Below are 26,081 nucleotides of genomic sequence, written 5' to 3' on the forward strand. Positions count from 1 at the left end.
GAGGGTCCTCCCGGCTCCTTCCCGTTGCTGCAACCCCTTGAGGCCCCTAAGCCTTCCCCAACGGGGTCGGGGGGAGAGGGGCCCACACCAGGGGGGCCCTCCCAGCTGCAGCTGAGCAGCCCCGCTGTCTCCCTTCGCAGGCATCGCCCCCAACATCACCAGGGGCCCCCTGGACAGCACAGTGATTGACGGCATGTCCGTGGTGCTGGCCTGTGAGACGTCGGGGGCCCCGAGGCCGGCCATCACCTGGCAGAAAGGTAGATGAGACTGGTCTGCTTTGGGAGGGCCGGGCGCGGGCACAGGCAGTCCTCAGAGCCAGTCTGGAGCCAGCCGGGTTGGTGGGTGTCCCAGGTACAGTTGTGAAGGTCACGCGGCACACTCAAGGGGGCACCTGTCACACCCCAGGGAGTGCCCCCCGCTGCCCGCCAGGCTCAGGGCACAGCTCGGCGTCTTCTGAGACCTGTGACTGTGGGGGAGCTATTCACGCCCTCTGAGCCTCAGGGTCCCCTCTGTCATGGGGACAGTGTTCTTGGGGGTGGCATGCTCCCTGGATCATGTTCTGTGGGTGTTAATGCAGGTCGGAGGGCTCCGGACGCCTGAGCCAGCAAAGCCCAGCCGCCCACCTAAGTCCACCCACTCTGTGTGCCTCCTGTCCCCTCGGTGTCTCACACTCACCTTCCAGCTCTCCCCACGTACACACATGTACACACATGTACACATATGTACACACCCCTCCACGCCTCGGCTCAGAGGCACCTTCCCCACGGGACTCGCCCAGCCCCTGTGGCCCAGGCCCTCCTCGCGGCCCGCCTGCCTTATCCCCTGGCATCTAATACACACAATCGCTTACTTTGCTTACTGCCCAGCTCCCTACGAAGGCAGGGCTGTCAGCTGTGTGCACTGCTGTCTCCCTGGAGCCTAGAGCAGAGTCTGGCACATAGTAGGTGCTCAGTCAGTATGTGTGGGATGAAAGTCACCACACCCAGGCATGTGCCTAGACACGGAACTAGACACACACACCTAACACGCTGGCTAGTTCAGTACGTCTGCACACGTGTGCAAACAGACACACCTACCCGCAGGCCTGCACCTGGAGAATCTCTCCCCCTATACGGACAAGTGGGGTGTTTTTTTTAAAGAGACAGCCACGAAAACCTGCCCTCCCAGGCTCGCTCACACACAGCACATCCCCTCTCTCTCTCTCTCTCTCTCTCTCGCTCTCGCTCTCGCTCTCGCTCTCTATCTCTCTCCAGGCCCCAGGCCTCCCTAGGTCCCCCTGCACAGGGAGGTCTGTCCTGGCCAGGGCTGTCCCCGTCCCTCTCCATCCCCCACCCCCACTCCTGGCTGCTCCCACCCACCAGGTTCCTCCACTCTCCACTCTCCGAAGGTGACTCTCCAGAAGCATCCTCCGTAGGATGCCTGTCACCACCTCCTCAGAGCTGTTCACCCCTCCCCCACCCCCGCCCAGGTGCCGGCTACCTCGGGAGACAGTCCCTGGCCTGCCCTGGTGAAGGGCAGACAGTGTGGTGGGCGAGAGGCGTCAGGAGACCTGGGCTCCCGGCTGCCAGCCGGCTCTGTGACCGTGTGCCCTGGGCTGTCAGCAGTCAGGAGCCTCAGCCCCGGGCAGTCCTGGCCTTCCTAAAGCTGGGAGCCTGCCTAACCCCATCCCCCCCACCCAGGGCAGTCCAGGAGGGAGGAGTGGGGTGAGCGGTCTGGGCTGCCGCCTGAGCCCACCCCATGCCGCCCGCAGGGGAGCGCATCCTGGCCAGTGGCTCCGTCCAGCTGCCTCGCTTCACACTCCTCGAGTCGGGCAGCCTGCTCGTCAGCCCCGCACGCATCTCCGACGCCGGGACCTACACCTGCCTGGCCACCAACTCTCGGGGGGTGGACGAAGCCTCTGCGGACCTGGTCGTGTGGGGTGAGTGTGCAGAGCGGGAGCGCGATACAGGTCTGTGCGTGCGTGTGCGCCAAGCCCCGCCAGCCCCCGCAGAGCACACGCTCACACCGCCGGCACCTCCGCCTGCCCACGTCTGTCCGGCCAGCGCGCTTCTTACGAGAGGGACTCGCACACATCTGTTCGGAGGAGAGGGACCAGGAAGCCACGGCTCCGCGGATGATGCCGCGGGATCGAGGGCTGCACCGAGCTTGGCTGAGTAGCGAGAACGTGGCGGTGACGGGCAGCTGTCTTCGTGCGCTTGAGGCAGAAACCAGCCAGCGTTTTCTGTGACCGGCCAGAGTGTAAATATTTCAGGCTTGTGGGCCAGACGGTCACAACTCCTCAACTAACGCTTTGGTTTTATCAAGAAAGTACCACAGATGCTCCTTAACCCACGGCCGTGGTTGCGGTCCAGCCCATGTGTGCTCACCCAGACAACCCCTGACGTGACCCCAGACTGTAATCAGCGGACCCCTGCTCTACGGAAACTTCCCGAGTCCTTTCCAACTTTCTGCCTGCACCCCCACACGGGGGGGTCTGCCCCCGAGACAGACGCACCTGTGGGCCTCCTGGGTGGGCTGCGTGGCGGTGGCCCAGTGAGCAGCGCGTGAGGGCAGGAAGCAGGTGACCCTACGTTTACCTTGCCTGGACCACGCGTGTGCTGGGAATAGGACCCTGACCATCCCCAGATTTCTGGATTTTCATCCCGCACACAGGTGTGTGGGAGCATCGTGCGATGAGCCCCCGCTATGCACGTGGCTCCCAAGATTCCAGGTCTCATGGAGGCACAGTGCCCTTTTTAACGGGCGGGGACATTCGCTGTGGTCTTCCTGTTCACCTGTCAGTCTGCCTTCATCCCCCCCCAGAGTCCAGCCACACAGTCTGGTTCGCCTGCCGACACCTTCCCGACCCCTGCCTCTCGCCTGTTACTCTGGCGCCTACCCCTCTTCTCACCGCCGACTCCCTGCTGTCTTTCAGCCCGGACCCGCATCACCAGGCCGCCCCAGGACCAGAGTGTCATCAAGGGTACCCAGGCCTCCATGGTGTGTGGCGTGGCCCATGACCCCCGGGTGACCATCAGGTACTCCCTCGGCTGTGGCCCCAGGGAGGCCAAGGGGAGGGCAGCTTTGAGGGTGGCTGGTAGCTGGGCAAGTGTCTGCACCAAGGAGGTGGGTATTGCCTGTGGGGCCACAGAGCATCCTTGGGGGGCCATTTACAGACCTGGAGCAGGGCTGGGGTGTAGGGGGCGCTGTGTACATGCCTGGGGAGCAGAGCGAGCTTGAACTGAATTGGGCCATGTCAGAGGGAGAGGGAGAGGGAGAGAGGAAGGGGTGTGGAGAGACGGAGGAAGGAAGAGGGAAGAAGGGGGGAGAAAGGGGCATTGGGCTGCTGGCTCTCCCAGACCCTCCGCCCGCTAAGTGGACAGCAGAGGGTCTGGGTGAGCAGGTGTGGGAGAAGGGAAAGGGCCGGGCCAGGAGAGGTCCTTGGATGACCCTCAGAGACACATTCGGGAGGGGCAAGTGCCCACACTGAGTCACCCCCACCATTCACCTGGGCCACGAGCTACATGGCCTGGAGGCAACCAGCGCCCACTGTGGAACCCTCTGGAGAGGCCCAGGAGGGGCAGCTCGGGACAGAAGCAGCCGAGAAAGGCTGAAAATCTGGCACCACCACCCCCCCACCCCCACCAAGCTTGGGGTGAAGACCCCTGGGGGCCAACCCTAGGGAAGGCTTCGGGAACTAAAACCAGGAGAAAACTGTCCCTTTGGGGTGCTAAGTAAACATTTGTAACTGCTTCCTTGGAAGGAACTATTCCCTCTGTGTCGCTTCTGTGTTGTATGGGCAACACGGGCGTGGAGGCCCGGCACTGATGCCTCCTAGAGTAACAGCTCCAACACTCCAGAGGCAACTGCATCCTGGGGGCGCCATCTGGTGGCCACTGGGCATATGACAGTCTGTCCGGCCACACCGTGTGGACCCTGGAAGCCAAGGTTGGCCTAAGGCAGGGGTGGGCAAACTTTTTTACTCGAGGGCCACAATGGGTTCTTAAACTGGACCGGAGGGCCGGAACAAAAGCATGGATGGAGTGTTTGTGTGAACTAATATAAATTCAAAGTAAAGGAGCGGAGGGGAGAGCAAGAGAACCGGATAGAACAGCCAGATCCGGCCCGCGGGCCGTAGTTTGCCCACGGCTGGCCTAAGGGCTGCTAGACTGAGACCAAAACCTACTCTCGGACCCCAGTTTGAGAAACAGCTCCTTTAACTCCCAACATCGACCCTTTGGGACCGTCTTCGTGTGGTGCCAGCACAAATGCCAAAAGGAGCCTTGAAATCACACAGATGTGGCTGGAACATGGTCCACAGGTGATCCCGAACCCTTGACGTGGCGCACTTTCCGGGAGCTGGCCGCCCACGCGTGTTCATGGCAGTGACGGTTGTATGTCCTCAAGAACAGATCCAGAGGAGATACGTCTATGGTCAGGCACGGGCATGCGGGTCATTTCTCAAGTCCCCCTCGGTGCCGACCGGCCGAAGCGAACGTGATTTTCTTGGACACGGAAGTCATTTTGTCACCGTGATGCATGGGTCTCAGGATTCTCATACAAATAATGGTGAAGTGTAGCCTGGGCGGAGAGTCCCATTCTTTGTCCGGTGGTGATCTCGTAACCTCAAGCCCTGAACCGAAGGTGTGAATGGCCGATAATGACGTAATGTGCTGACTCACCTGGACGGACACGCACCCTCCCCCAGGGATGATGGACGGCAGGCTGCTCTGGCTTCCGCTGCACCCTTCCCGGAGCCAGCCCAGAGGCCGGTGCGGCCCAGGGCCAGTCCGCTACCCACCTTCTCTCCTGCAGACCAGCCTGGGCTGAGCACACCCCCAAGAGCACCCCCACTTCCTTACCTCTCTATTTTTTAATATATTTATTTTTTATATTAAATCAAATATATTTGATTTCAGAGAGGAAGGGAGAGGCAGAGAGAGAGAGAAACATCCATGATGAGAGAGAATCATTGATCGGCTGCCTCCTGCACACCCCTTCCTGGGGATCGAGCCCACAACCAGAGCATACGTATGTCCTCACCGGGAATTGAACCGTGACCGCCTGGTTTATAGGTCAACGCTCAACCACTGAGCCACGCCGCCGGCCCTTCTCTACGTCCCTTTACCTGTTGGTTCTTCTTTGTCTTAGGTACGTGTGGGAGAAGGACGGGGCCGCCCTGGGCGTGGAGAACAACCCCCGTGTCCGCCTGGACAAGAACGGCTCCCTGCACATCACCCAGACGTGGTCGGGGGACATCGGCACGTACACCTGCCGGGTGCTCTCCGCCGGAGGCAACGACTCGCGCAGCGCCCACCTGCGGGTCAGGTAAGGGCCGCCCGCCCCGGCCCCAAGCCAGGAGGTGTAAGCAGCACCGAGAAGCCTCATTTTGGCAGGCCCCCCGGTGACCTGGGACCACCCCCCTTCCCTCAGGACACGCCCAAGCATCCTTCCAGGCTGGGCCCCTGCAGGAGCAGGGGGGTCTGGGTATGGCTTTGCACAGGTGGGCTCCAGGCCCGAGAGGAGACTCTGCAGGTAGATGGCTCAAAGGCCACATTTTCTGGCCGAGCACGAGGTATCAGGGGAGTTCTATCCGAGTCGCAGCCGCCCGCGTGTCACCTGACTGACCTCACCAGGGGCCCGGCCACATCTCTCTCCTCCAGGCAGCTGCCGCACGCGCCCGAGCACCCAGTGGCCACGCTGAGCGCCTCGGAGAGGCGGGCCATCAACCTGACCTGGGCCAAGCCCTTCGACGGCAACAGCCCCCTGATCCGCTACGTCCTGGAGATGTCGGAGAACAGTAAGGCTCGCGCCACGCCGCAGCCAGGGCGGGCGGGGCTCAGCCATGGGGTTCCAGCCCCCACTTCCCGGGCCTCTGCCTCGGGGCAAACCCTTCCCTTGGGAGACTCAGCCGCCTCGGCTGTCACATGACCGAATCAGCTCCCTGGGGTCATTGTGACAATTGAACAAGATACTCACAAGGCTCGGGATGTGAGCATTTTCTCCTCCTCACTGTGAGCTCCAGAGTTGGCATGCATAATTTAAGTGGCGTTTTAAATAAGTGTGCCCTGAGCTCATCCATCTGAGGGGGGAAAAGATGGAAAAGACGGATGCATCTCCGTTCCCGTGAGCGCTGCTTCCTCCCCAGCGGCCTCCAACTCCCTCCCTCCCACCTTCCGCCACCCGGCCAAGGGACCGAAAACGTGACGGGGACCGGCCTCTCCTGGACCACTCCTCTGCTAGCCCCAAAGAGGCTGGGCCCTGCTGGGAACAGGGGTAGAGGCATGGCCCCCCAAGATGCCCACCTCTGCCTCCGCCCTCTGTCCCTGCAGACGCCCCGTGGGCCGTGCTCCTGGCCAGTGTGGACCCCGAGGCTACCTCGGTGGTGGTCAAGGACTTGGTCCCCGCCCGCTCCTACCAGTTCCGCCTCTGCGCCGTCAACGATGTGGGGAAAGGACAGTTCAGCAAGGACACAGAGAGGTGAGAGGGGGTCTCAGGGACGGGCTCGGGGAGGGCCCCGAGGGGCTGCCAAAACCACCGTGGCCAGGCTGCCGGCAGGTCCTGGCTGGTTCTCCCCGGGCCCTCCAGCCTCAGTCCCCGCATCTGTGGGATGGGGTCACAGCACGCACGCCTGCCTCCCAGGGAGATGGCAGTGACGGCGTGAAACCACACGCGTGAAGCGCTGTGAGCAGCGCCCGGCGCGGGCCAGGCATCCACCAAGCTCAGTCATCCCTCTGACGGTGAGCTCTGCAGGTTCAGAGACCTGCCCGCTCCTGCCCTGCACGCCCGCGGGCTGCCGCCCTGTTCAACGGGCGTGCACTTCCGGAGCCACGCAGACCCGCTCCCCTCCCCACAGCCGGCGCCTGGCAGGATGCCAGCCCTGCTAGGCTTTCCACAAAGCATTCTTAAAAATGAGGGGAACAGAATAAAAGCAGCGGGCCATCCGCTTTAAAGCATCACAGTAGGACCCGCCTGTGTAGGAGGCGAAGGCCAGCCCCTCACCCTGCGGCAGCGGCCCCGCCAGCGAGGAGGAGCATGCAGAGGTCAGAATGGCCGCGACGCAGCCCGCCTGCGCCCAAGCCGGGGCTTGGCTCTTTGTTTTTTTTTTAAGTTTACTTTTATTTTCCCAGCTTTACGGAGGTCTGATGGACACGCAGCATTGCGTGCGTTTAAGGTGTGCAACCTGTTGATTCGCTACACTCATACCCTGCAAGGTGATGTCACCGATACCAGGGTGGTTGGCTGACACCTCCATCCCATTACACATTGCCCATTTGTTGTGGTGGTGAATCCTCCCCCGAGGATGTTTTTCCCTTGATGTTTAGGGAGAGTGGAAGAGAGGGAAAGACAGAGAGGAACATCGATGTGAGAGAAACACGTCGATCGGTTGCCTCCTGCATGAGCCCCTACCGGGGCCCGGGCTGGGGAGGAGCCTGCAACCAAGGCACGTGCCCCCGACCCGAATCAAACCCGGGACCCTCTGGTCTGCCGGCCGGCACTCTATCCACGGAGCCAAACCGGCCAGGGCCATATTCCCCTTTTTGTGGTCTCTCCTCTCTGAGCAACTTTCACGCATGCAGGGGTCCTCAAACTATGGCCCTCGGGCCACATGCGGCCCGACGAGGACATTTATCCGGCCCGCCGGGTGCCGCTGCCTGTCCTGCTTAGCAGCCGACGCGTCCTGGGCCCGCAGTGCACATAGGAATTTGTTCATAGTATTTTTTTTAACTATAGTCCGGCCCTCCAACGGTCTGAGGGACAGTGAACTGGCCCCCTGTTTAAAAAGTTTGAGGACCCCTGAGAGGATCAGTAGCTCTAGTCACCCTGCTGTCCATTAGATCTCCCGAGCCTGCGAATCTTACAAGGAGAGTCGTGCCCTTCGACCGATATCTCCCCGTGCACCCCACTCCCCAGCCCTTGCTTAGCCACCATTCTACTCTCTGTTTCTCTGAGTTCGGCTTCTTTAGAGTCCACCTCTGAGTGATAATCATAAACGGTCTGTCTTTCTCTGTCTGACTTCTCTCACTTAGCACAGTGCCCTCGGGATTCATCCACGTCGTCTCAGATGGCAGGACTTCCTTCTTGCGCGTGACTGAGTGATATTCCTCTGTGCGTGCGTGTGTGCATGCGTGCGTGCGTGTGTGTGTGTGTGTGTGCGTGCGTGAGCCACATCTTTATCCGTTCATCCTTTGACGGATGCTGAGGCTGCACCCCTACCTTGGCTGTTGTGACTAGTGCTTCGAGGGGCACGGGGGTGCAGCTGTCTCTTCAGCAGCTTCCTGTGGCTGGACACGTCCCCGGAAGCGAGCTGGCTGGATCCTCTGCTAGCTCTGCTTCGAACGTTTTGAGGAAACGCCACACTGGTTTTCAGAGTCCCTGTCGCAGTTCACGTTCCCACCAGCAGTGCCCAAGGGCTCCCTTCCCTCCACGCCCTCACCCACACGTCTTCCTTCCTGTCTCGTGGATGGTGGTCGTTCTAACGCGGGCGAAGTGACGTCTCGTGGGGGTTTTGATTTGCGTTTCCCTGGTCATCGGTCCTTTTCATGTTCCTGTTGGCCGAGTGCATGTCTTCTTTCGATAGATGTCTATGCAGGTTCTCTGCCCATTTTTTTTTTAATATATTTTATTGATTTTTTACAGAGAGGAAGGGAGAGGGATAGAGAGTTAGAAACATCGACGAGAGAGAAACATCAATCAGCTGCCTCCTGCACACTCCCTACTGGGGATGGGCCCGCAACCAAGGTACATGCCCTTGACCGGAATCGAACCCGGGACCCTTCAGTCCGCAGGCCGACGCTCTATCTACTGAGCCAAACCGGTTTGGGCTCTCTGCCCATTTTTTAATGGTTGGTTGTTCTTGGGTTTTGCTTGGGTTTTTCTCCTTCTTTGCCATGTAGCTGTGTGAGCTCTTTATCTATCTGGATATTAACCCCTAATCAGATGATGTGCGGGTGCTTTCTCTCATTCCGGAGGTGGCCTCTCGTCTTGGGGGGGGGGGGGTTCCCGTGGCCGTGCAGAGCTTTTTCGTGAGAGGTAGTCCCGCTCGTTTATCGCAGCTTCTGTTGCCTGTGCCTTTGCCGTCACCTCCAGGCAGTCACCGCCAAGGCCAGGTCAAGGGGCTCCCCCGTGTTTTCCTCCAGGACTGTTACAGGTTCGGGGGCTGTCTTGATGTCTTTGTCCATTTCGAGTTCACTTTGGGGAGTGGTGTGAGGAAGGGGTCCACTTTCATGCTTCTGCATGTGGTTATCCAGTCTTCCCAACGCTGCTTGTCAAAGAGATGATACTTCCCCCACCCCTCCCCACGGAGCAGAGTTACTATTGTTAGAGAGGCCCACATCCCCAACGCCTTCTATAAAGTCAGCGCCATGCCTAGTCAGTGCCATCCCAATGGCCTTTGTTCACAGAAATAGGAAAAGACAACCCTACAATGGCTGTGGAGCCACAGAAGATCCCCAGTAGCCAAAGCAATCCTGAGAAAGCCCACAGCCAGAGGCCCCGTGCTCCCTGACGTCGGAACCGTAGCCATCAGGACCGCGTGGCGCTGGCATAGACACGTGGGCAAGGGAACGGAACGGAGAGCCCAGAAATAAACCCTCGCGTGTGCGCCAGCTAATAATCGGCAAGGGAGCCCAGAATAGGGTTTTGTTTTTAAAAGATGCTCTTAGGTGTGTCCACGGGCCTCTGGCTTAAATTGCTCGTGTGGTTCCGCCACAGTGCTAACAAGCTATCTCTGCATTTCCCGGGGTGGGGGGAGGAGGGAGCGGGGGAAACCCCAGGGGCCATGACGCCTAGCAGGAGGGAACAGTGGCAGGTAACAGCCTAGCATGGAGAGCGGTTATAGGAGAGCTTGTTCTTTCTCTGTTTATTGAGCACCTACTATGCTCCAGGCCGTGTGTGTGGACCAGCGGAGGTGGTGCTGGTACAGGGAATAAAATGGGCGCGGCCCAGTGGTTCAGAGCTATGAGACCCCGCTAAGAAAGGGGGCTGGGTGGAAAAGGTGAAGGGATTAAGCCAAAAAAAAAAAAAGCAAGCAACCCTCATAGACAGAGACAACAGTATGGTGATTGCCAGAGGTGGAGGGGCGGGGAGGTAGAAGAAGATAAAGGGACCATAAGTGCCCTGGCCGGTTTGGCTCAGTGGATAGAGCGTCGGCCTGCGGACTCAAGGGTCTCGGGTTTGATTCCGGTCGAGGGCATGTACCTTGTTTGCGGGCACATACTCAGTGGGAGGTGTGCAGGAGGCAGCTGATCGATGTTTCTAACTCTCTATCCCTCTCCCTTCCTCTCTGTAAAAAAAATAAATAAAATTTATTTTTTTAAAAAATAAAAATAAAATAAAGGGGCCGTAAGTGGTGGCGGAAGGAGACTTGACTTGGGTTGGTGAACACGATCCAGTGTACAGGTGATGTCTGATGGAGCAGTACACCTGACACCTCTGTGGTTTATTAACCAATGCCACCCCAATGAATTCAGTAAAGAACAAAGCAACGCCTGTATGCCAAGCATCAGATAGGGGTCATCGTTAATAGAACAGGTGTCCACTTCCCCTCCCGACCTGGAGGTAAACGGTCAGCCTTGACAGACAGAATAAAAGGCTACCTATTCTGGTCAAAACAGAAAAAGGAAAGGCCTCGAAGTGCAGGGCAAACCCTCCCCGCAACGTCCCCGGTCCTTCAGCCTCAGTCTCCGCATCTGTATTCACCTTCCTAACGCATCGTCGTGCGAGCCGCCCCGAGTCCCGGGAGGAAGGTGAACTCCCCTCCCTGCAGCTCCGCAGAGACGCAGCAGCGCAGCCCGCCTGGAGAGCGACCCATCCGAACGCAAACGCATAAACTGTTTTCCTAAAGGAACGGCATCCATCGGAAATCACGGACTTGTGCTTTTAACGGATGCGTGTCAGTCATGGGAGAAACACGCCAAGGGGGCGCGCCGTGTCCCCTGGCGATGCCTGGGAGAAACTCGGGCGCTCGGCTTCAGGAGGCGGGCAATGCGCCGGCTGCCACCCACACACCATGTCACCCCACCTGCCTGCCCCGCCCCAGCCTGGGCTCAGCCCGTGGGTAAAGGAGGCCCAGTGACAGTGGTTGAGCATCCACCTATGAACCAGGAGGTCACGGTCCGATTCCAGGTCAGGGCACATGCCTGGGTGTGGGCTCGATCCCCAGTGGGAGACGTGCAGGAGGCAGCCGATCAATGATTGTCTCCCATCATGGATGTTTCTCTCTCTCTCCCCCTCTCCCTTCCTCTCTGAAATCCATGAAAATATATTTTAAAATGAGTAAAATGCAGCACCAGCTGGCAGCTGCCAGGAGGGGATGGAGCACTCCTGCTTCTAAAACGCATGCGTCTCATGACGGACATCATCAGCTTCACAGCTGCTGCTCCGACACGGGAAACGGAGGCCCACCTCCCCGGGCTGCACAGAAAACAAACATCCAGTGCTTTCCCGTGTTTTCTCGTGTTTTCGAAAGACGTGTGCATACATTGTGTCGCTTGAGCCCCCACCAGTCTTACAGTCAGGCAGGTGGAGCTTTCTCCTGTTTCTTTTACAGACGAAGAAACAAGCTCAGAGAGGTTGAGTGACTTGCCCAGAAGCACACAGCAATGGTGCACCACCCGGGAGCAGAGCGGGGCAGGGTTCAGCCTCCTCCAATCCCATGGAACTCCGTGTTTGCCCTCGGAACTACGAGTGGGAAAAACCCACCTCCTCCCGGTGTTTCCCTCTCCAGGGTCTCGCTCCCCGAGGAGCCCCCCACCGCCCCGCCACAGAACGTCATCGCCAGCGGCCGGACGAACCAGTCCATCATGATCCAGTGGCAGCCGCCCCCGGAGAACCACCAGAACGGCCTCCTCAAGGGCTACATCATCAGGTAGGCGTCCGCCGGAGGGACGGGGGGAGGGCCCGTGGATGGGGAGCATCAGGAGTGGATTGGAGAACAGAGCAGATTCACACGGGCTCTTCGCCATCTAGCAAGGATCAGGCAACAAGAAAAGCCCACCCTTTGGTGGGAAGGATGGCGGTTAGACATCTAGAAGAACTTCCAGCAGTGAGAGCCTTGGGAACGAAGGGGAATGAAAAGTTCACGTGGTGATAGCCGGGCAGGCTAAATAGCCATGTCAGACGGTGATTTAAGAAAAATGGAATTGGCCCCGGCTGGGTTGCCTCAGTAGATAGAGCGTCGGCCCGCGGACCAAAAGGTCCCGGGTTCGATTCCGGTCAAGGGCACGTGCCTTGGTTGCAGGCTCCTCCCTCGGCCCGGCCCCTGGTAAGGACTCGTGCAGGAGGCAACCCATCAAGGTGTTTCTCTCACGTCGATGTTTCTCTCTGTCTTTCCCTCTCTCTTCCGCTCTCTCTCAAAATCAATGGGAAAATATCCTCGGGTGAGGATTAACCAAAAAAAAAAAAAAAAAGAAGAAGAAAAAGAAAAAGAAAGAAAAATGGAATTCATTTAAGGAAAAGGGGAGGAGGGTGGGATATCCAGAACAGGGAATGGTTGAGAGATCGGATACAGCATAATCTCCTGCAGGCCGTGGGGATGGGCAAGTCTGAGGTCAGGGCTGCCCAGAAACAGGTCTGCAAGGAGTCAGTGAACCCTCGGGGGGCAGCCACCTGGGAGCCAAGGAGAGTCTGTCTCAGGCCAGATTTCCCTCCGCGTGGACCACGCGTGGACAAACCACGGGGCCAAGAACTGGCCGCAACGTGGAAGTCCTCCTGTCTTACATCCTGACGGCGACACGAAGCCGGGTTCCGTAGACCTTCAGGTCTGCACTCGCCTGCGGGTCCTTCACCGGCACCTCCCCGGGAGCTCCTCGGTGGCACGGAACGTCAGCATCCATCAGTTACCACGCACGTGCTATAGGCAGGCCCTGAGGACCCTCGTCCGTGCTCTGAATTTGGGCTGGGAAACAGCAGGCAGGCTGGCGAGTCCCCTTCCCGCAGGTGGACCCTCTCCCAGGACCGGAATTCCCCAAACAGACGGGGAAGAAGTGTCTGTTGATTTGGCTGCCCCGTGAGCAGTTCATTCTGTCGCGGCGTTGCTTTGAGACCTCGCTGGAAACGCACGCTCCCGGGCCCCACCCCGACCTGAATGGGAAGCATGGGGGGCAGGAGAGGGGGGGTTCCAGCAATCTGTTTTAGCGAGGCCTCCAGGTATGTTCTCATGCACACGAAGGCTTTGAGAACCGCTGCTCTGGGTATAATAGCACCCCCAAATCATCTGGGGCCCCTAGTTTCCCAAGGTTAGAATCTAAGGTAAGTGTGTCGTGGTTCTCTGAGCTCCCAGCTGCCAGAATTTGCCTGTATAGGTGTCCCTTCCTCCTTCCCGGTGTTCTTTGTTCTGGCGTAGGTAGCCTCGGGGTTTTTTCTCTTTACCTACGTGAGTGACCAGCCAAAGAGAGAGCCACTGTCCTAGAGGGAGAAAGAAAATGCGCCCAGCCCGGGTGGCGTGGCTCCGTGGTTCAGGGTCAACCTATGAACCAGGAAGTCACGGTTCAAGTCCCGGTCCGGGCACAGGCCCAGGTTGCGGGCTCCATCCCCAGTGTGGGCAGCCGATCAAAGATGCTCTCTCATCATTGATGTTTCTATCTCTCTCTCATTGTCCCTTCCTCTCTGAAATCAATAAAAATATATTTTTAAAATAAAATAAAAATATATTTAAAAATTAAACCAGAATGGTCCAGACACATCCCCAAGGCTTGTGTTCATCAGTCGGGTAAGCCACTGGATGAGGCACGCGAGCCACCGCCGACCCACTGCATCCTGACTCCCTCCCCTCAGGTACTGCCTGGCCGGGCTGCCTGTCGGGTACCAGTTCAAGAACATCACGGATGCTGACGTCAACAACCTGCTGCTGGAGGACCTCATCATCTGGACCAACTACGAGATCGAGGTGGCCGCCTACAACAGCGCCGGGCTGGGCGTCTACAGTGGCAAAGTCACCGAGTGGACACTGCAGGGAGGTGGGTGTGCCAGTGGCCCCGTGGGGCGGGGCCTGCGGAGGAGAGGGAGAGGCGGGGGGGCGAGCGTGATGCAGGCGGAGGTTACAGGGGTTCAGGGGCCTTCTGCGAAGGCTCACATTCACTGGATCATGAACCAGCTTACATTTTAGCGTTGGACCTAAAACCACCCCGGGCATTTTCATATCCAGTACTTCCCTTTGTCAGGACGCTGTGAATGGGTCAGACAAGCTTTATTTTTTATATATATATTTTTATTGATTTCAGAGAGGAAGGGAGAAGGAGAGAGAGATAGAAACATCGATGATGAGAGGAAATGATCCATCAGCTGCCTTCTACACACCCCCAACTGGGGATCGAGCCTGCAACCCAGTCATGTGCCCTGGCCAGGAACTGAACCATGACCCCCTGGTTCATAGGTCGACACTGAGCCAGACCAGCTGTCAATGTTTCTATCTCTCTCTCTTTGGGCCAGACAAGCTTTATTACTGCAAACTCATCAAGAGAACGAAGGCATTTTGGTCTACACAGGAAGGGGGGGGGCAAGCAGAGCCCACAGACCCCTTCCCTGTGTTTTCTCTACTTAACTGTGCCCCTCCACCCCCACCCCCCTCTCTGCTCTCCTCCAGTCCCCACGGTCCCTCCAGGCAACGTGCACGCAGAAGCCACCAATTCCACAACCATCCGCTTCACCTGGAACGCCCCCAGCCCCCAGTTCATCAACGGCATCAACCAGGGCTACAAGGTACGTGAGGCCTGCCCCCTCCCAGGAGGACGCTGGGAGATGCACGGCGGGAGGCCCAGGCCAGGGGGCGAGCAGGAGGGAGTCCCGGTCTGTTTTCAGAGCCATTGGCTCAGACCAAGCAGAGGACACGTGATCAAGGAAGAGAGCACGAGAACTCTCTCCAAGGCCAGGTACAGGCCGTGGGAGGGTGGCCACCACCCAGGCTGTGACCCAGGGCAGGGGGCACGTGCTCCGACACACTGGCCGGTGAACAAAACCGGGTTTGTTTCGGTCTGAGGAATACGGGGCATAGGAATCCAGGACCCACGTCTCACGGGCATCCCGCTGGGCCCTGTGTCCTAGGCTGGACTTGACCCCACGCCCCGTGAAGGGCTCGGGACCGGAACTCTCGGGGACTTGGGTTTCCGTCCCAGCGCTGCCTGTCGCTGGCTCCCTGAACGGGTTCTGCCATCTCGCTGAGCTTCCCTCAATACGTCTTTGTTGAGCCCCGCGCCATGCACTGTGCCGGCTGCTGGGAACCACAGTAACCGCTGGTCCCTCGTTTGCCAGCAGCGAAGGTCACGGTGCCTGCTCCTTGGGGCTGTGCGAGGGCCAGACGAGCTAGTGTTTGTAACGTGTTGAGCACAACGACAAACACGTGACAGGTGCTCTGAGAACGACCGTGGGAACCACCGTAGTGGCAGGAACGCATCCGTTGGCTCGGGCGGCCGTAACCAGGTGCCCCCGGTCTACGGGACTTGGAACCTGCTTTTCTCCCCGTTCTGGAGGCGGGAAGCCCGAGACCCAGGTGTCGGCAGGCGGGCTTCTTCTGCGGCCCCTGTCCTTGGCTTGCAGACGGCCGTCTTCTCCCTGTGTCCTCACGTGGTCTTCCCTCTGCATGTGTCCGTGTCCAGATCCCCTCGTCTTACAAGGACACCGGTCAGATGGGAGGAGGGCCCCCCTAAAGACTCATTTTAACCTAATTGCCCCTTTAAAGGCTGCTTCCAGATACAGTCACCTTCTGAGGGCCTGAGCCTTAGGACTTCAGTGTCTACCTTTAGGGAGAAACAGTTCAGCCCATAACCAATAGTAGCAGTAGCAGTAAGAGAGACTGTAGCGGTGGTAGCAGTCAGCGTGGCAGTAACCGTGGTAACAGTAAGAGTGTCAGCAATGATGGTAACAGTAGCGGTGGTAGTACCGGTGATGGCAGTGGCAGTGAATTTGCTATAACTGTAACTGCGCTAAAAGCCAGGACTTCTCAACCGTCCCCTCCTAGAACCCAGACCCTGGATCCCACACATGGCCTCTCCTCTCTCCCCGAGGAGCCTGGAGCGCGCCCTGTGCCCCAATTGCAGCCTGGCCCCAGCGGCTTGAGCAGGTGGGAGGAGTCGGTCGGCCCCTCCAAATGTGGGAGGGAGGCGGAGTGTCTGAGGGGCGGTGTCCGGAGCCAGCTGGGACCGGGACCGGGACTGGGACCGGGACCGGGACCGGGACCAGGGCCGGGAGAGACTGCACACTCTGGCTCTGAGCCCAGGATCAGATGATGGCAGACACCTCCCTCCGGAAGGTTCCTGCATATGCCCTCTGTGCCGGGTCTGCACGTGTGCGACAACCGAGATCGCTTCTAGGACTAGCAGCCTTGGCCGTTCCCACTGCCGTCGGGCGTGGCTGGGCGGGAAGGACAGGTGAAGTCCTGAGAGGACCGTCCGCCAGCTGAGTGTGAGGTCCCCTCTGCTGTCTCTGGGCCTGCTCTCATTCCTCTCCTCGAGTCGGTGCTGATTCGCAATCCAGGGCCTGAGTCGTCAATTCTAAGCAGATAAAGTGGGATGGGCCAGAGCCGACCATGCCCAGCCACAGCCCTCCCACTCTCCCCCTCACTCTCCCCCTCCCTCTCTCCCTCCCTCTCCCCTCCCTCTTCCCCTCCCTCTCCCCCTCACTTTCCCCTTCACTCTCCCCAGGAGGGCACCGCAGCCTGGGCTGTGCGGGAGCAGGTGCTGGGGCCGAGGGCTGGCAGCCCTGACTGGCTGGAAAGCCTGCTAATTGGGACTCTGGGGGGAGGCAGGGAGAGAAGGGGAAGGCCCGACTCATGCTGAGGAGCTGAGCAGCGAACAATTAGCTTTGTGCTGCCGATTCTAAGTTTTCTTCCCCATGTGGGAGGGCTGGGCTGCACACTTCTAAAGCAAATGGCTCCCGGGGCGCTGAGAAGGCCAGCCAAGTGGCCAGGACAAGGAGAGCCCAGAACTAAAGGAGGCCGCAGAGCCCACCCAGGCCTGGCCCGTGCCCAGCACCCAGGAGCTGCCCAATACGAGTCAGGGAGTGGATCGCCCAGATACTGGAACACAGGAGCCAGCAGAAAAGTAAGAAGAGCTCACGCGTACAGGGCACGTTCCACGTGCCGAGTGGGATGCTAGAGCTACACTCGGTCCTCTCTCACGCAAGCTGCACGAGAGCCCCAAGCAGCATTGTCGGCATCATCCCATTTTACAGAAGAGGAAACTGAGGCACGAGCGGCAAGTGAGTTGTTCCAAGTCCGAGGAGCTGCAAAGCTCAGATTCGAGCTCCAGAGCCTGCACCTTTTCTTACGTAGAAAAGAAAATGTGTCCTTTGCGTTTCTCCTATATAATAAGAGAGGAATATGCTAATTATCCATTATGCCCTGAGGCGTGAAGACCAACCCGTTCTGCACGAGGGTGGGGCAGCGAACTACAAGTGGGCAGCAGAGAGCTACAGGAGAGGGCAGGGCAGCAAGCTATGAGGGGGGTGAGGGGAGCTACAGGAGGGCAGGGCAGCGGGCAGAGAGCTACAGGAGGGCGGCAGCAACCTTCTGGTGCATGGATACATGCGCAGAGCTACTAGTCCTATCTAATCTAATAAAAGAATAATATGCAAATTGACTGTACCTCCACAACACCCACAAGCCACGCCCACCAGCCAATCAGGAGTGAGTATGCAAATTAACCCAACCAAGATGGCTGCAGCCATGGAGAGAGCAGGAGGCTTGAGTTGCCCCTGGCCATGGAGGAAGCCAAGTTTCCACAGCCCTGGCCTGCCTTGGCCTCCGCTTAAGGCTACAAAGTTTCAATTATAGAAGATAAATAAATCCCAACAAAAATGGCTGCAGCCATGGAGCGAGCAGGAGGCTTGGCTCCGCTCAAGGCTACAAAGTTTCAATTATAGAAGATAAATAAATCCCAGATACCAGGGCCTCTGCTTGGGTCGCTGGGGGCATGGCCGGCCTGCAAACCACCACAGGCCCCTCGCCCAGGCTGCCCCATGCCCCAAGGGAACCTCCACCCTGATCCGGGACACCTTTCAGGGCAAACTGGCCAGCCCCCACCCATGTACCAGGCCTCTATCCTATCTAATCCTCCTATCTAATAAAAGAATAATATGCAAATTGACTATCACTCCAACACACAAGATGGCTGCCCCCATGTGGTCAAAGATGACTGACCCCATGTGGACACAAGATGGCCGCCACAAGATGGCCAGCAGGGGAGGGCAGTTGGGAGGGACCAGGCCTACAAGGGAGGGCAGTTGGGAGTGATAAAGCCTGCAGGGGAGGGCAGTTAGGGGTGACCAGGCTGGCAGAGGAGGGAAGTTGGGGGCGACCAGGCCTGCAGGGGAGGGCAGTTGTGGGGGACCCAGGCCTGCAGGGGAGAGCAGTTGGGGGGGACCCAGGCCTGCAGGGGAGGGCAGTTAGGGGCAAACAGGCTGGCAGGAGAGCAGTTAGGCATCAATCAGGTTGTCAGGGGAGTGGTTAGGGGGTGATCAGGCTGGCAGGCAGAAGTGGTTAGGGGCAATCAGGAAGGCAGGAAGGCGAGCAGTTGGGAGCCAGCAGTCCTGGATTGTGAGAGGGATGTCTGACTGCCCGTTTAGGCCCCATCCTACCGGGATCCTACCGGGATCAGGCCTAAACGGGCAGTCGGACATCCCTCAAGGGGTCCCAGATTGGAGAGAGTGCACGCTGGGCTGAAGGACACACACCCCCGTGCACGAATTTCATGCACCGGGCCTCTAGTTATAAAATAATAAGGATAGTGATTTTTTTTCTAAGTACACATGGATCCAAGCGGGGATTCTGTTTCTTGCTTCTGTGGCCTTCAGTATCGCAGAGAGAAAAAAGCAGTGTTGGTCCCTGCAGACCTCAGTGGAAAAGAGCTTTTCCCCCTTTTAATTGTGAAGCATTTCAAAACACCTACAAAAGGAGAGAGAGGCTTGTAGTAAGCCAGACACACATCCCTGGTTTCAGAAGTTACCACTTCACAGCCAAACGCGTTCCGTCTGCCCTCGAACCCTCAGCCACGCCCCTGGAGTCTCATGTCACCCATAAATATTTCCGTCAAGAAACAGTATAAAGTCTCTGTTTAAGCCATTATCAGTCTCGGGCCTAAAACGATCAACAGTCCCTTTAATACGATCAGATACCCGCTGGGATTTAAATTTCCCTCGTTGCTACACGGTTTCTCTTACTAGTTGGTCTATTTGCTTTGGCATCCAAATGAGATCCACACAATTGCATTTGCTTTGGCTTGGCGTTTCTTTGTTGTTACTGTTGTGGGGGGAGGATTTAGGTCTCTGTTGATCTACAGATTCCCTCTCTCTTTTCTTGCTCTTTTATTTTTTTTCCTAGCAATTTATTGAGTTAAGAACCTCCGTCATTTGTACCATAGAATTTCCCACAGTCTGGATCTTGCTGATTGTGGCCCTGGGGGGTCATTTAACACAGGCCTCTGAAAACTGCCTTTGCGTAAATTGGACTTGGAATGAGAGGCTTGATCAGATTCGGGTCTGAGGGTTTTATTTTCCCAGGATTGCTCCCTGGATGGCGGCGTGTGTTTTCATTAGAAGGCAGGACGTGCGGCTGCTCTGACTGCGATGTGGCGCCCTCGGACTGGCCTCGCCTGGTCTGTCATTTCAATAGGACTTGCAAAATTGGAACAGTCCAATGTTATGATTTTGTCTTGATTGATTAGCTGAAATCTTCTTTTTTTTAAAAAAGAATTTTCTCCTTACCCACTTGTTGTTTATCCTGGATGAAAGGCAACGTTCATCCAGGAAAAGCATGGTAAACACTCCGTTCTCTCCCATTACTGAGCGATTTTGAGAATAATGAACTGGTTCCTTAGCAACTGCTAAGGTGACAGGTGACTTTGGATTGGGGTAGGGGAGGCATCTTTTTGTTTTGCTTTGATTTGGGTATTAGTATGATGTACTTAAGAATTCTTAAAAACACCTCTGATATGTCTCAATCCACTGCCATCATAATGCTTTTTTTAAAATATAGTTTTTATTGATTTCAGAGAGGAAGGGAGAGAGAGAGATAGCAACATCAGTGATGAGAGAGAATCATTGATTGGCTGCCTCCTGCACACCCCACACTGGGGATCAAGCCCGGAAACCCGGGCATGTGCCCTGACCAGAAATCGAACCGTGACCTCCTGGTTCACAGGTCAACTCTCCGCCGCTGAGCCACGCCAGCCAGGTGCCATAATAAGTCTTAGTGATGCCAAATTGACCCATCGTTGGCCTTTTCAGGTTGACTCATGAATCCTTTTTCTTTTTTTTTTTTTAATGAATATACGAGGGGCCCAGTGCACGAATTCGTGCACCTTGAAAGGAACTGTGGGCTGCGAGGCTGCAGTGGGCACAGGGGTAGGTCTTGGCCCATCCTCCAGGCCCCCGCCCAGCCCTCCCATCACAGCCCCCTGTCCCCTGTCTGCTGGAAGCCCTGCTCCCACTGCCAGCACTGCACCCACTTGCTGACAGCGTGGAGAGATTGGGGCCGGCGCCAGCAGCAGGTGGGAGCAGCAGCTGCTGCCCTGATCGCCCCTGAGGAGCAAGGGGAGGTGGAGAAGCCCTGAGGGACGATCAGGGCCGGCAGCTGCCGCTTGCATCCACTGATGGCGCTAAGCGATCAGGGCCGGCAGCGGGTGCGAGCAGCGACTCCAGCACCAGCAGGAGGTGTGAGTGCTGGGTGGGACCGCGGCGCACGGGAGGAAAGAATTTTCAGTAACCACCCGAGGCTCACCCCAATGACAGCGACCGGCGCCCTGTCTTGGTCTGGCACCCCCGCTCACCTGCTCCACCATCCCGCTGCAGCTGATGCCTGCCATGTTCCATGCTCTGCCGCCTACTGCCCACGCCTGCCATGTTCCGTGTGCACCCCCTGGTGGTCAGCGCACATCATAGCGACCAGTTGTTCAGTTGTTCCGTTGTTCAGTCTATTTACATATTAGTGTTTTCTATATAGATACTAGTGGCCCAGTGCACAAAATTCATGCACATTAAAAGGAGATTAATTAGAGGAAATAATTTAATATTGCTATTTGCCTTTTCTCTATAATAGAAGTGTCAGAGATGAAAGAAAATTAGTAAAATGTATATGAAAACCTTCCTCCTGTCAGAGTCTGGGGTACACCACGGGACCCAGAGTCAAGTCCCCACCCACCCACATGCGCCTCAAAATCACGTGAGACCCAGACCCGGCCAGCCGCAGCCCCCCCCCCCATTGGGATAGATCCTGACCTGGCTAGTCCCACCCTTGTCAAGCCCCGCAGGGCAGGGAACGAACGTAGCCTCAGGTCCCCTGGCCCAGTGCCAGGGTGGGGGGCGCAGCCTGAGGTCCCCTGTCAAGCCCCGCCGGGTGTGGAAGGCGGGCTGAGGTCCCCTGTCAAGCCTCACGGGGGCAGGGGAGGGCGTAGCCTCAGGTCCCTGCTGATTGCTTGTTAAGGCTCCTTATGGGAACTTGGCCTCAGCTGTGGGTGTAGCCATCTTTGTGGTGGAGTGATGGTTAATTAGCATATTCCCTCTTTATTAGATAGGATTTTGTTATTGACATCAGAGAGGAAGGGAGAAAGAGAGAGGGAGATAGAAACATCAATGATGAGAGAGAATTATTGATCGGCTGCCTCCTGCACGCCCCCTACTGGGGATCGAGTCCGCAACCCGACATGTGCCCTTGACCAGAATAGAACCCAGGACCCTTCAGTCCGCAGGCTGATGCTCTGTCCACTGAACCACACCAGCTAGGGCCTTCATGAATCCTTTTGACATGGCTCCCGTTAGTCTTCGATAGCTTCCTTGCTGTCCGTATGACAAGACGTCCCATGCTATCTACATTTCGTACGCCGTGCCCGGGGTCAGCCGTGTCTTCCAGGAGTCTTGGTCCCTTAGCAAAAATGAGAGTGAGATACCGCGGTCTGGGCACCTTGCTCCAGCACTGAGTGCCGTTTCTAGGCCCCGTGTGTGGGCAGCGAGGAAATACCGTTGTGTGTGTGTGTGCTGTTGATTTTAAGATAAACACACACTGATGCTTCCCGTCCAATTCCAGGACGTTGTCATACGCCCATTAGTCTCTCGTCTGCATCTCTTTTCTCCAGTCCCCACAGTACCGTCCCCCAAACGCCCGCGACGGTGTCAGAATAGGCATCGCAACACTTTCATTACTGAACACCGTTTCTGCCACACACGGTGCTTTGCGAGTTCGGAGTGTATCCCGTGGGGTGGGCTTCCCACCGCCGAGCTGCTGAGTCTCGTGGATCAGTCTCTCGCCGTGGGACGTGGCTGCGACTCAGTACACGCACGGTTAGGCTCATTGGTTTCATTGTGGTTTTCGATTTTTAGGGATTGATTTCTTTTGATTTCATTTCATTTTGTGATGATGTAGCCTATTTACAAGGCTCAAAAGTTAAATCTACAAAGTAATAAGTTCAGGGGAAATCAACCTGAATTCCGAGCCTCTCCCTCCCCCAGAGGTTTGATTTCTTTTTGTTTGTTTTGGTTTCTCCTTACGTTTTGTGGGGTTTTTTTTAACATAAGCAAGTACATACATAAATGGCTAAAGGTCTATCCTCTCCCTTCTGGATAAATGACAGCGAACTCCACACACTTTCTCCATCTTGCTTTTTTGTTTGCGTTACGTCCTGAGACCACCCCGTAGGAGGATATGGAACTATTCCTTGTTTCTTCCTATACAGCTGTGTCCTGCCCCATTATGTAAATACTAGAGGCCCGCCCGGTGCATGAAATTCACCGGCTTCGTCCGGAAGGTCGTCTGGACGGTCGTTCTGCTGTTCAGTCTAATTAGCATATTAGCTCTTTATTATATAGGAGCCCATAGTCTAGTCCAGTGGTCGGCAAACTGCGGCTAGCGAGCCACGGTTTGCCGCTCTGTTGACTAATGAGTTTGCTGACCACTGACCTAGACTCTCGATTCCAATAATTACAGGCTGTTGTTGTTCCTTGTGATTAAGCCCCTATTCCAGTGGTCGGCAAACTCATTAGTCAACAGAGCGGCAAACCGCGGCTCACGAGCCGCCGTTTGCCGACCACTGGTCTAGTCCCCCTGCTCCCCACTGCAGACATTTCTGGGGTTTCCGGTCTTTGACTTAACAAACCTTCTTGCAGTGAGTAGCTTTGTGCAAACATCATTTCATATTTTCACATCTCACCTAGGAGTGGATTCTAAGAAATAAGATAGCTTGGTCAAAGGATAAATATGCATATAATTTTACTACTATTGCCCAAAGGATAAATATGCATATAATTTTACTACTATTGCCAAATTCCCCATTATAGTGTTAAATTTTTACACTAATTTTTTAACAAAGAAATAAATGTACACGATTCAAACACCCACAGATGTAAAGAGATAACCCTGTAGCAGCCACCCCACATCCCACTCCAGCCCCTCGTCTGCCTGGGTCTAGGCCACCCACCCCGGAACTCTCCCCACTGCAGGGAACTGTTGTTCATTTCTTACGTCCCGGAATGCTTTATGGGAATCCAAATGCAGAGTCAGACGGAGAGAGGGAAAGACAACGGAAGGGAAAGAGAGATTGTCCCTGACTTTTTCTTTTTTTTAACTCCAGAAGCCGTCAGGCCATCCTTACCATCCTAACTCTCAACCCCATCATGCACTGCTTCCACCAGCTAGCTATTACTGTCCCCAGTCGTAGCCTGAGGCCCAGAGAAGTTGAGTGACTCTCCCAGGGTCACACAGTAAGTGACAGAACTGGGCTCTGTCCTGCTTTCTCTCTGCTTTCGCTGCACGTGCTGCCCTCCCTACACACACATGCACACGCACACACACCACCTGCAGCAGCACCCTTCGGTTAGAGGGTTACCTCCCTGGACCCCTGCTCCCTAAGGGGGACTTGCCTGTCCCAGAATCTAGGTGTGATGTTCCTCCCCCAGCACACACTCGCCCCAGCCATGCTCGGGGCAGCCAGGTTCTGCTTAGAATCCAAGACCAAGGCCTGCTGGAGTGAATCAGCAGTGAGCCCCAATTAGCAGGGGTGGCACAGAGGCAGCCAGGGGGCCCCTAACACCCAGCCGGCCGCTGTGTGCACCTCCGTGTTCTTCACCCAAGGTCTCGGGTCCACAGATCTGAGGCCAGATCCCGGTGGGTTCCGATGCAGGCTCCCCAACCGTCCTGAGCCTCAGTTTCCCTTTAGGTCACAGCACGGGACAGTGGTTCCCATCGAGGCCTCACCGTGCTGATGGTCAGTGATGGGCTTAGCCCGGGGCCAGGCCATAGGGACTGCCCAGTAAGCTGTAGCCTGTTGTGTGTGCTGGATCCGCGGTCCCACCCACCGCTGCCCAGAGCCCAAGAGAAGGTGCACGGGGCAATTGCAGTGTTTTCCTGGCCCTAAAGGCCCCGGAGGCCTCTCCACGCTGAGCCTCCTGGTCTTCACATGCAGCTGGAGAAGGACACGTGGCTCGAGTCCCGGCGTAAATACTTTGACACAACCGCAGTCTTGCCACCATCGTGGGCTTCGGACCTGAGGTCGTTGCCGTGACCTCAAACCACGCTGCCGGGACCCTCCGCCCTCCTTCCGGGCTCCTTCCGAGACAGTCCCTCAGGGTACTGTTTTAAGGCGCCTGTGAAGACACCCTTTGTCCTTTGAGTCTTTGTTGTTGTCTTTGATTTTTATTATTTCGTTAATCCTCACCTGAGGATATTTTCCCATTGATGTTTAGAGAGAGTGGAAGGGAGATAGAGAGGCAGAGAGAAACATTGATGTGAGAGAGACACATTGATTGGTTGCCTTCACACATGCCCCGCCCAGGACCTGGGATGGAGCCTGCAACCAAGGGATGTGCCCTTGACCTGAGTCGAACCCGGGACCCTTCAATCCCCAGGCCGATGCTCTTTCTGCTGAGCCACACCAGCCAGGGCTGTCCTTTGTTTTCTTAATGGTAGTAAGTGTAACTGGCCTACACCCAACACAATGATATTTACCCAGATTCTGCACTCGCTGGGGAACGCGCCGCACAATTCATTCTGATGGCGTAATTAATTCAAATTTACATTAATTAAATTAAAACATTAAACTTGTTTCTTAATCTACTCCGAAGAAGTTCGGCGATTTAATTGCTATGAAACAAGATAACTGAAATAAAGAGGATATTTAACATACTTATTAAATGCCACTTAGGATTTCTGATTAGTATTTTTAGGGTCTAATTAGTGTCTAATTAGCTTGCTATAGGCTATCTTTTCACAATAGCGATTAGATTTCCAAACATCCTGAATAAACACGTGTCCGTGAAAGGAGATTAAGCATGTGATGGGCGGGCATCAATCAGGAGGCATTGGCAGGGTATTGTTTTAGATCTATAAATACCCGCACTTACTAAAACCCATCGAGTGTTGCTTTTCACCATTAATTGCTGTTTAATCAACTTCAAATAAATGAGGGAATCTCTGAGACCAGCTGTCATGGCTGGAGACAGATGAAGGACCTGGAAAACGGGCGTGTGAGGTGAGGGAGCAAGAGGCAGGAACAGCCCGGGTGGTGTGGCTCAGAGGTTGCGCCTCGACCTAGCAGTCAGGAGGTCCTGTGAACCAGGTCACAGTTTGATTCCCGGTCAAGGCCCATGCCCAGGTTGCAGGCTCAATCCCCAGTAGGGGGTGTGCAGGAGACAGCCCATCGATGATTCTGTCTCATCATTGATGTTTCTCACTCCCTTTTTCTCTGAAATCAATAAAAAATACATTTTTTTAAAAAAAGAGGCAGGAAGTGTCCAGACTGGGTGGCTCAGTTGCTTGGAGCACCATCCCACACACCAAAAGGTTACGGTTCGATCCCCGGTCAGGGCGTCTACGGGAGGCAGCCAATCCATGTTTCTCTCCCATCGATGTTTCTCTCTCTCTCTTTCTCTCAAACCAGTAAACATATCCTTGGATGAGGATTTTTTTTTTTTTAATCTTTTTACAAAGAGGCAAGAAGAGGAGGAAGGGGAGGCAGAAGCTTACGCAGCCATGGCAGGAGCTTGGCGAGGGGAGATAAGATAAAAAGCGGTATTGAATTTCCACGGGGTTGTCCGGCGGGTGCCCATCTCTGGGGAAGGGTTAAGACTGAAATCCCAACTTGGAACAAGTCTAAAGAATAAGAGTTAACCTCGAACCAACGTTC

The 26,081-nt window shown here is 56.3% G+C and overlaps 1 protein-coding gene across 1 annotated transcript in view; it reads left to right on the forward strand.

The window, feature by feature from the left end:
- SDK2 (sidekick cell adhesion molecule 2) overlaps window positions 1-26,081 on the forward strand; it is a 218,337-nt gene that overhangs the window by 144,121 nt on the left and 48,135 nt on the right. Inside the window, exons 10-18 of the mRNA XM_080680029.1 lie at window positions 141-257; window positions 1,751-1,918; window positions 2,915-3,017; window positions 5,131-5,307; window positions 5,643-5,779; window positions 6,312-6,459; window positions 11,708-11,848; window positions 13,756-13,937; window positions 14,564-14,679. Of these exons, the coding sequence (XP_080536155.1) occupies window positions 141-257; window positions 1,751-1,918; window positions 2,915-3,017; window positions 5,131-5,307; window positions 5,643-5,779; window positions 6,312-6,459; window positions 11,708-11,848; window positions 13,756-13,937; window positions 14,564-14,679 (1,289 nt within the window). The remainder of the gene's footprint in view (window positions 1-140; window positions 258-1,750; window positions 1,919-2,914; window positions 3,018-5,130; window positions 5,308-5,642; window positions 5,780-6,311; window positions 6,460-11,707; window positions 11,849-13,755; window positions 13,938-14,563; window positions 14,680-26,081) is intronic.

The sequence above is a fragment of the Plecotus auritus genome (genome assembly GCF_963455305.1).
Source record: "Plecotus auritus genome assembly, chromosome: 7".
Classification (NCBI taxonomy): Eukaryota; Metazoa; Chordata; class Mammalia; order Chiroptera; family Vespertilionidae; genus Plecotus; species Plecotus auritus.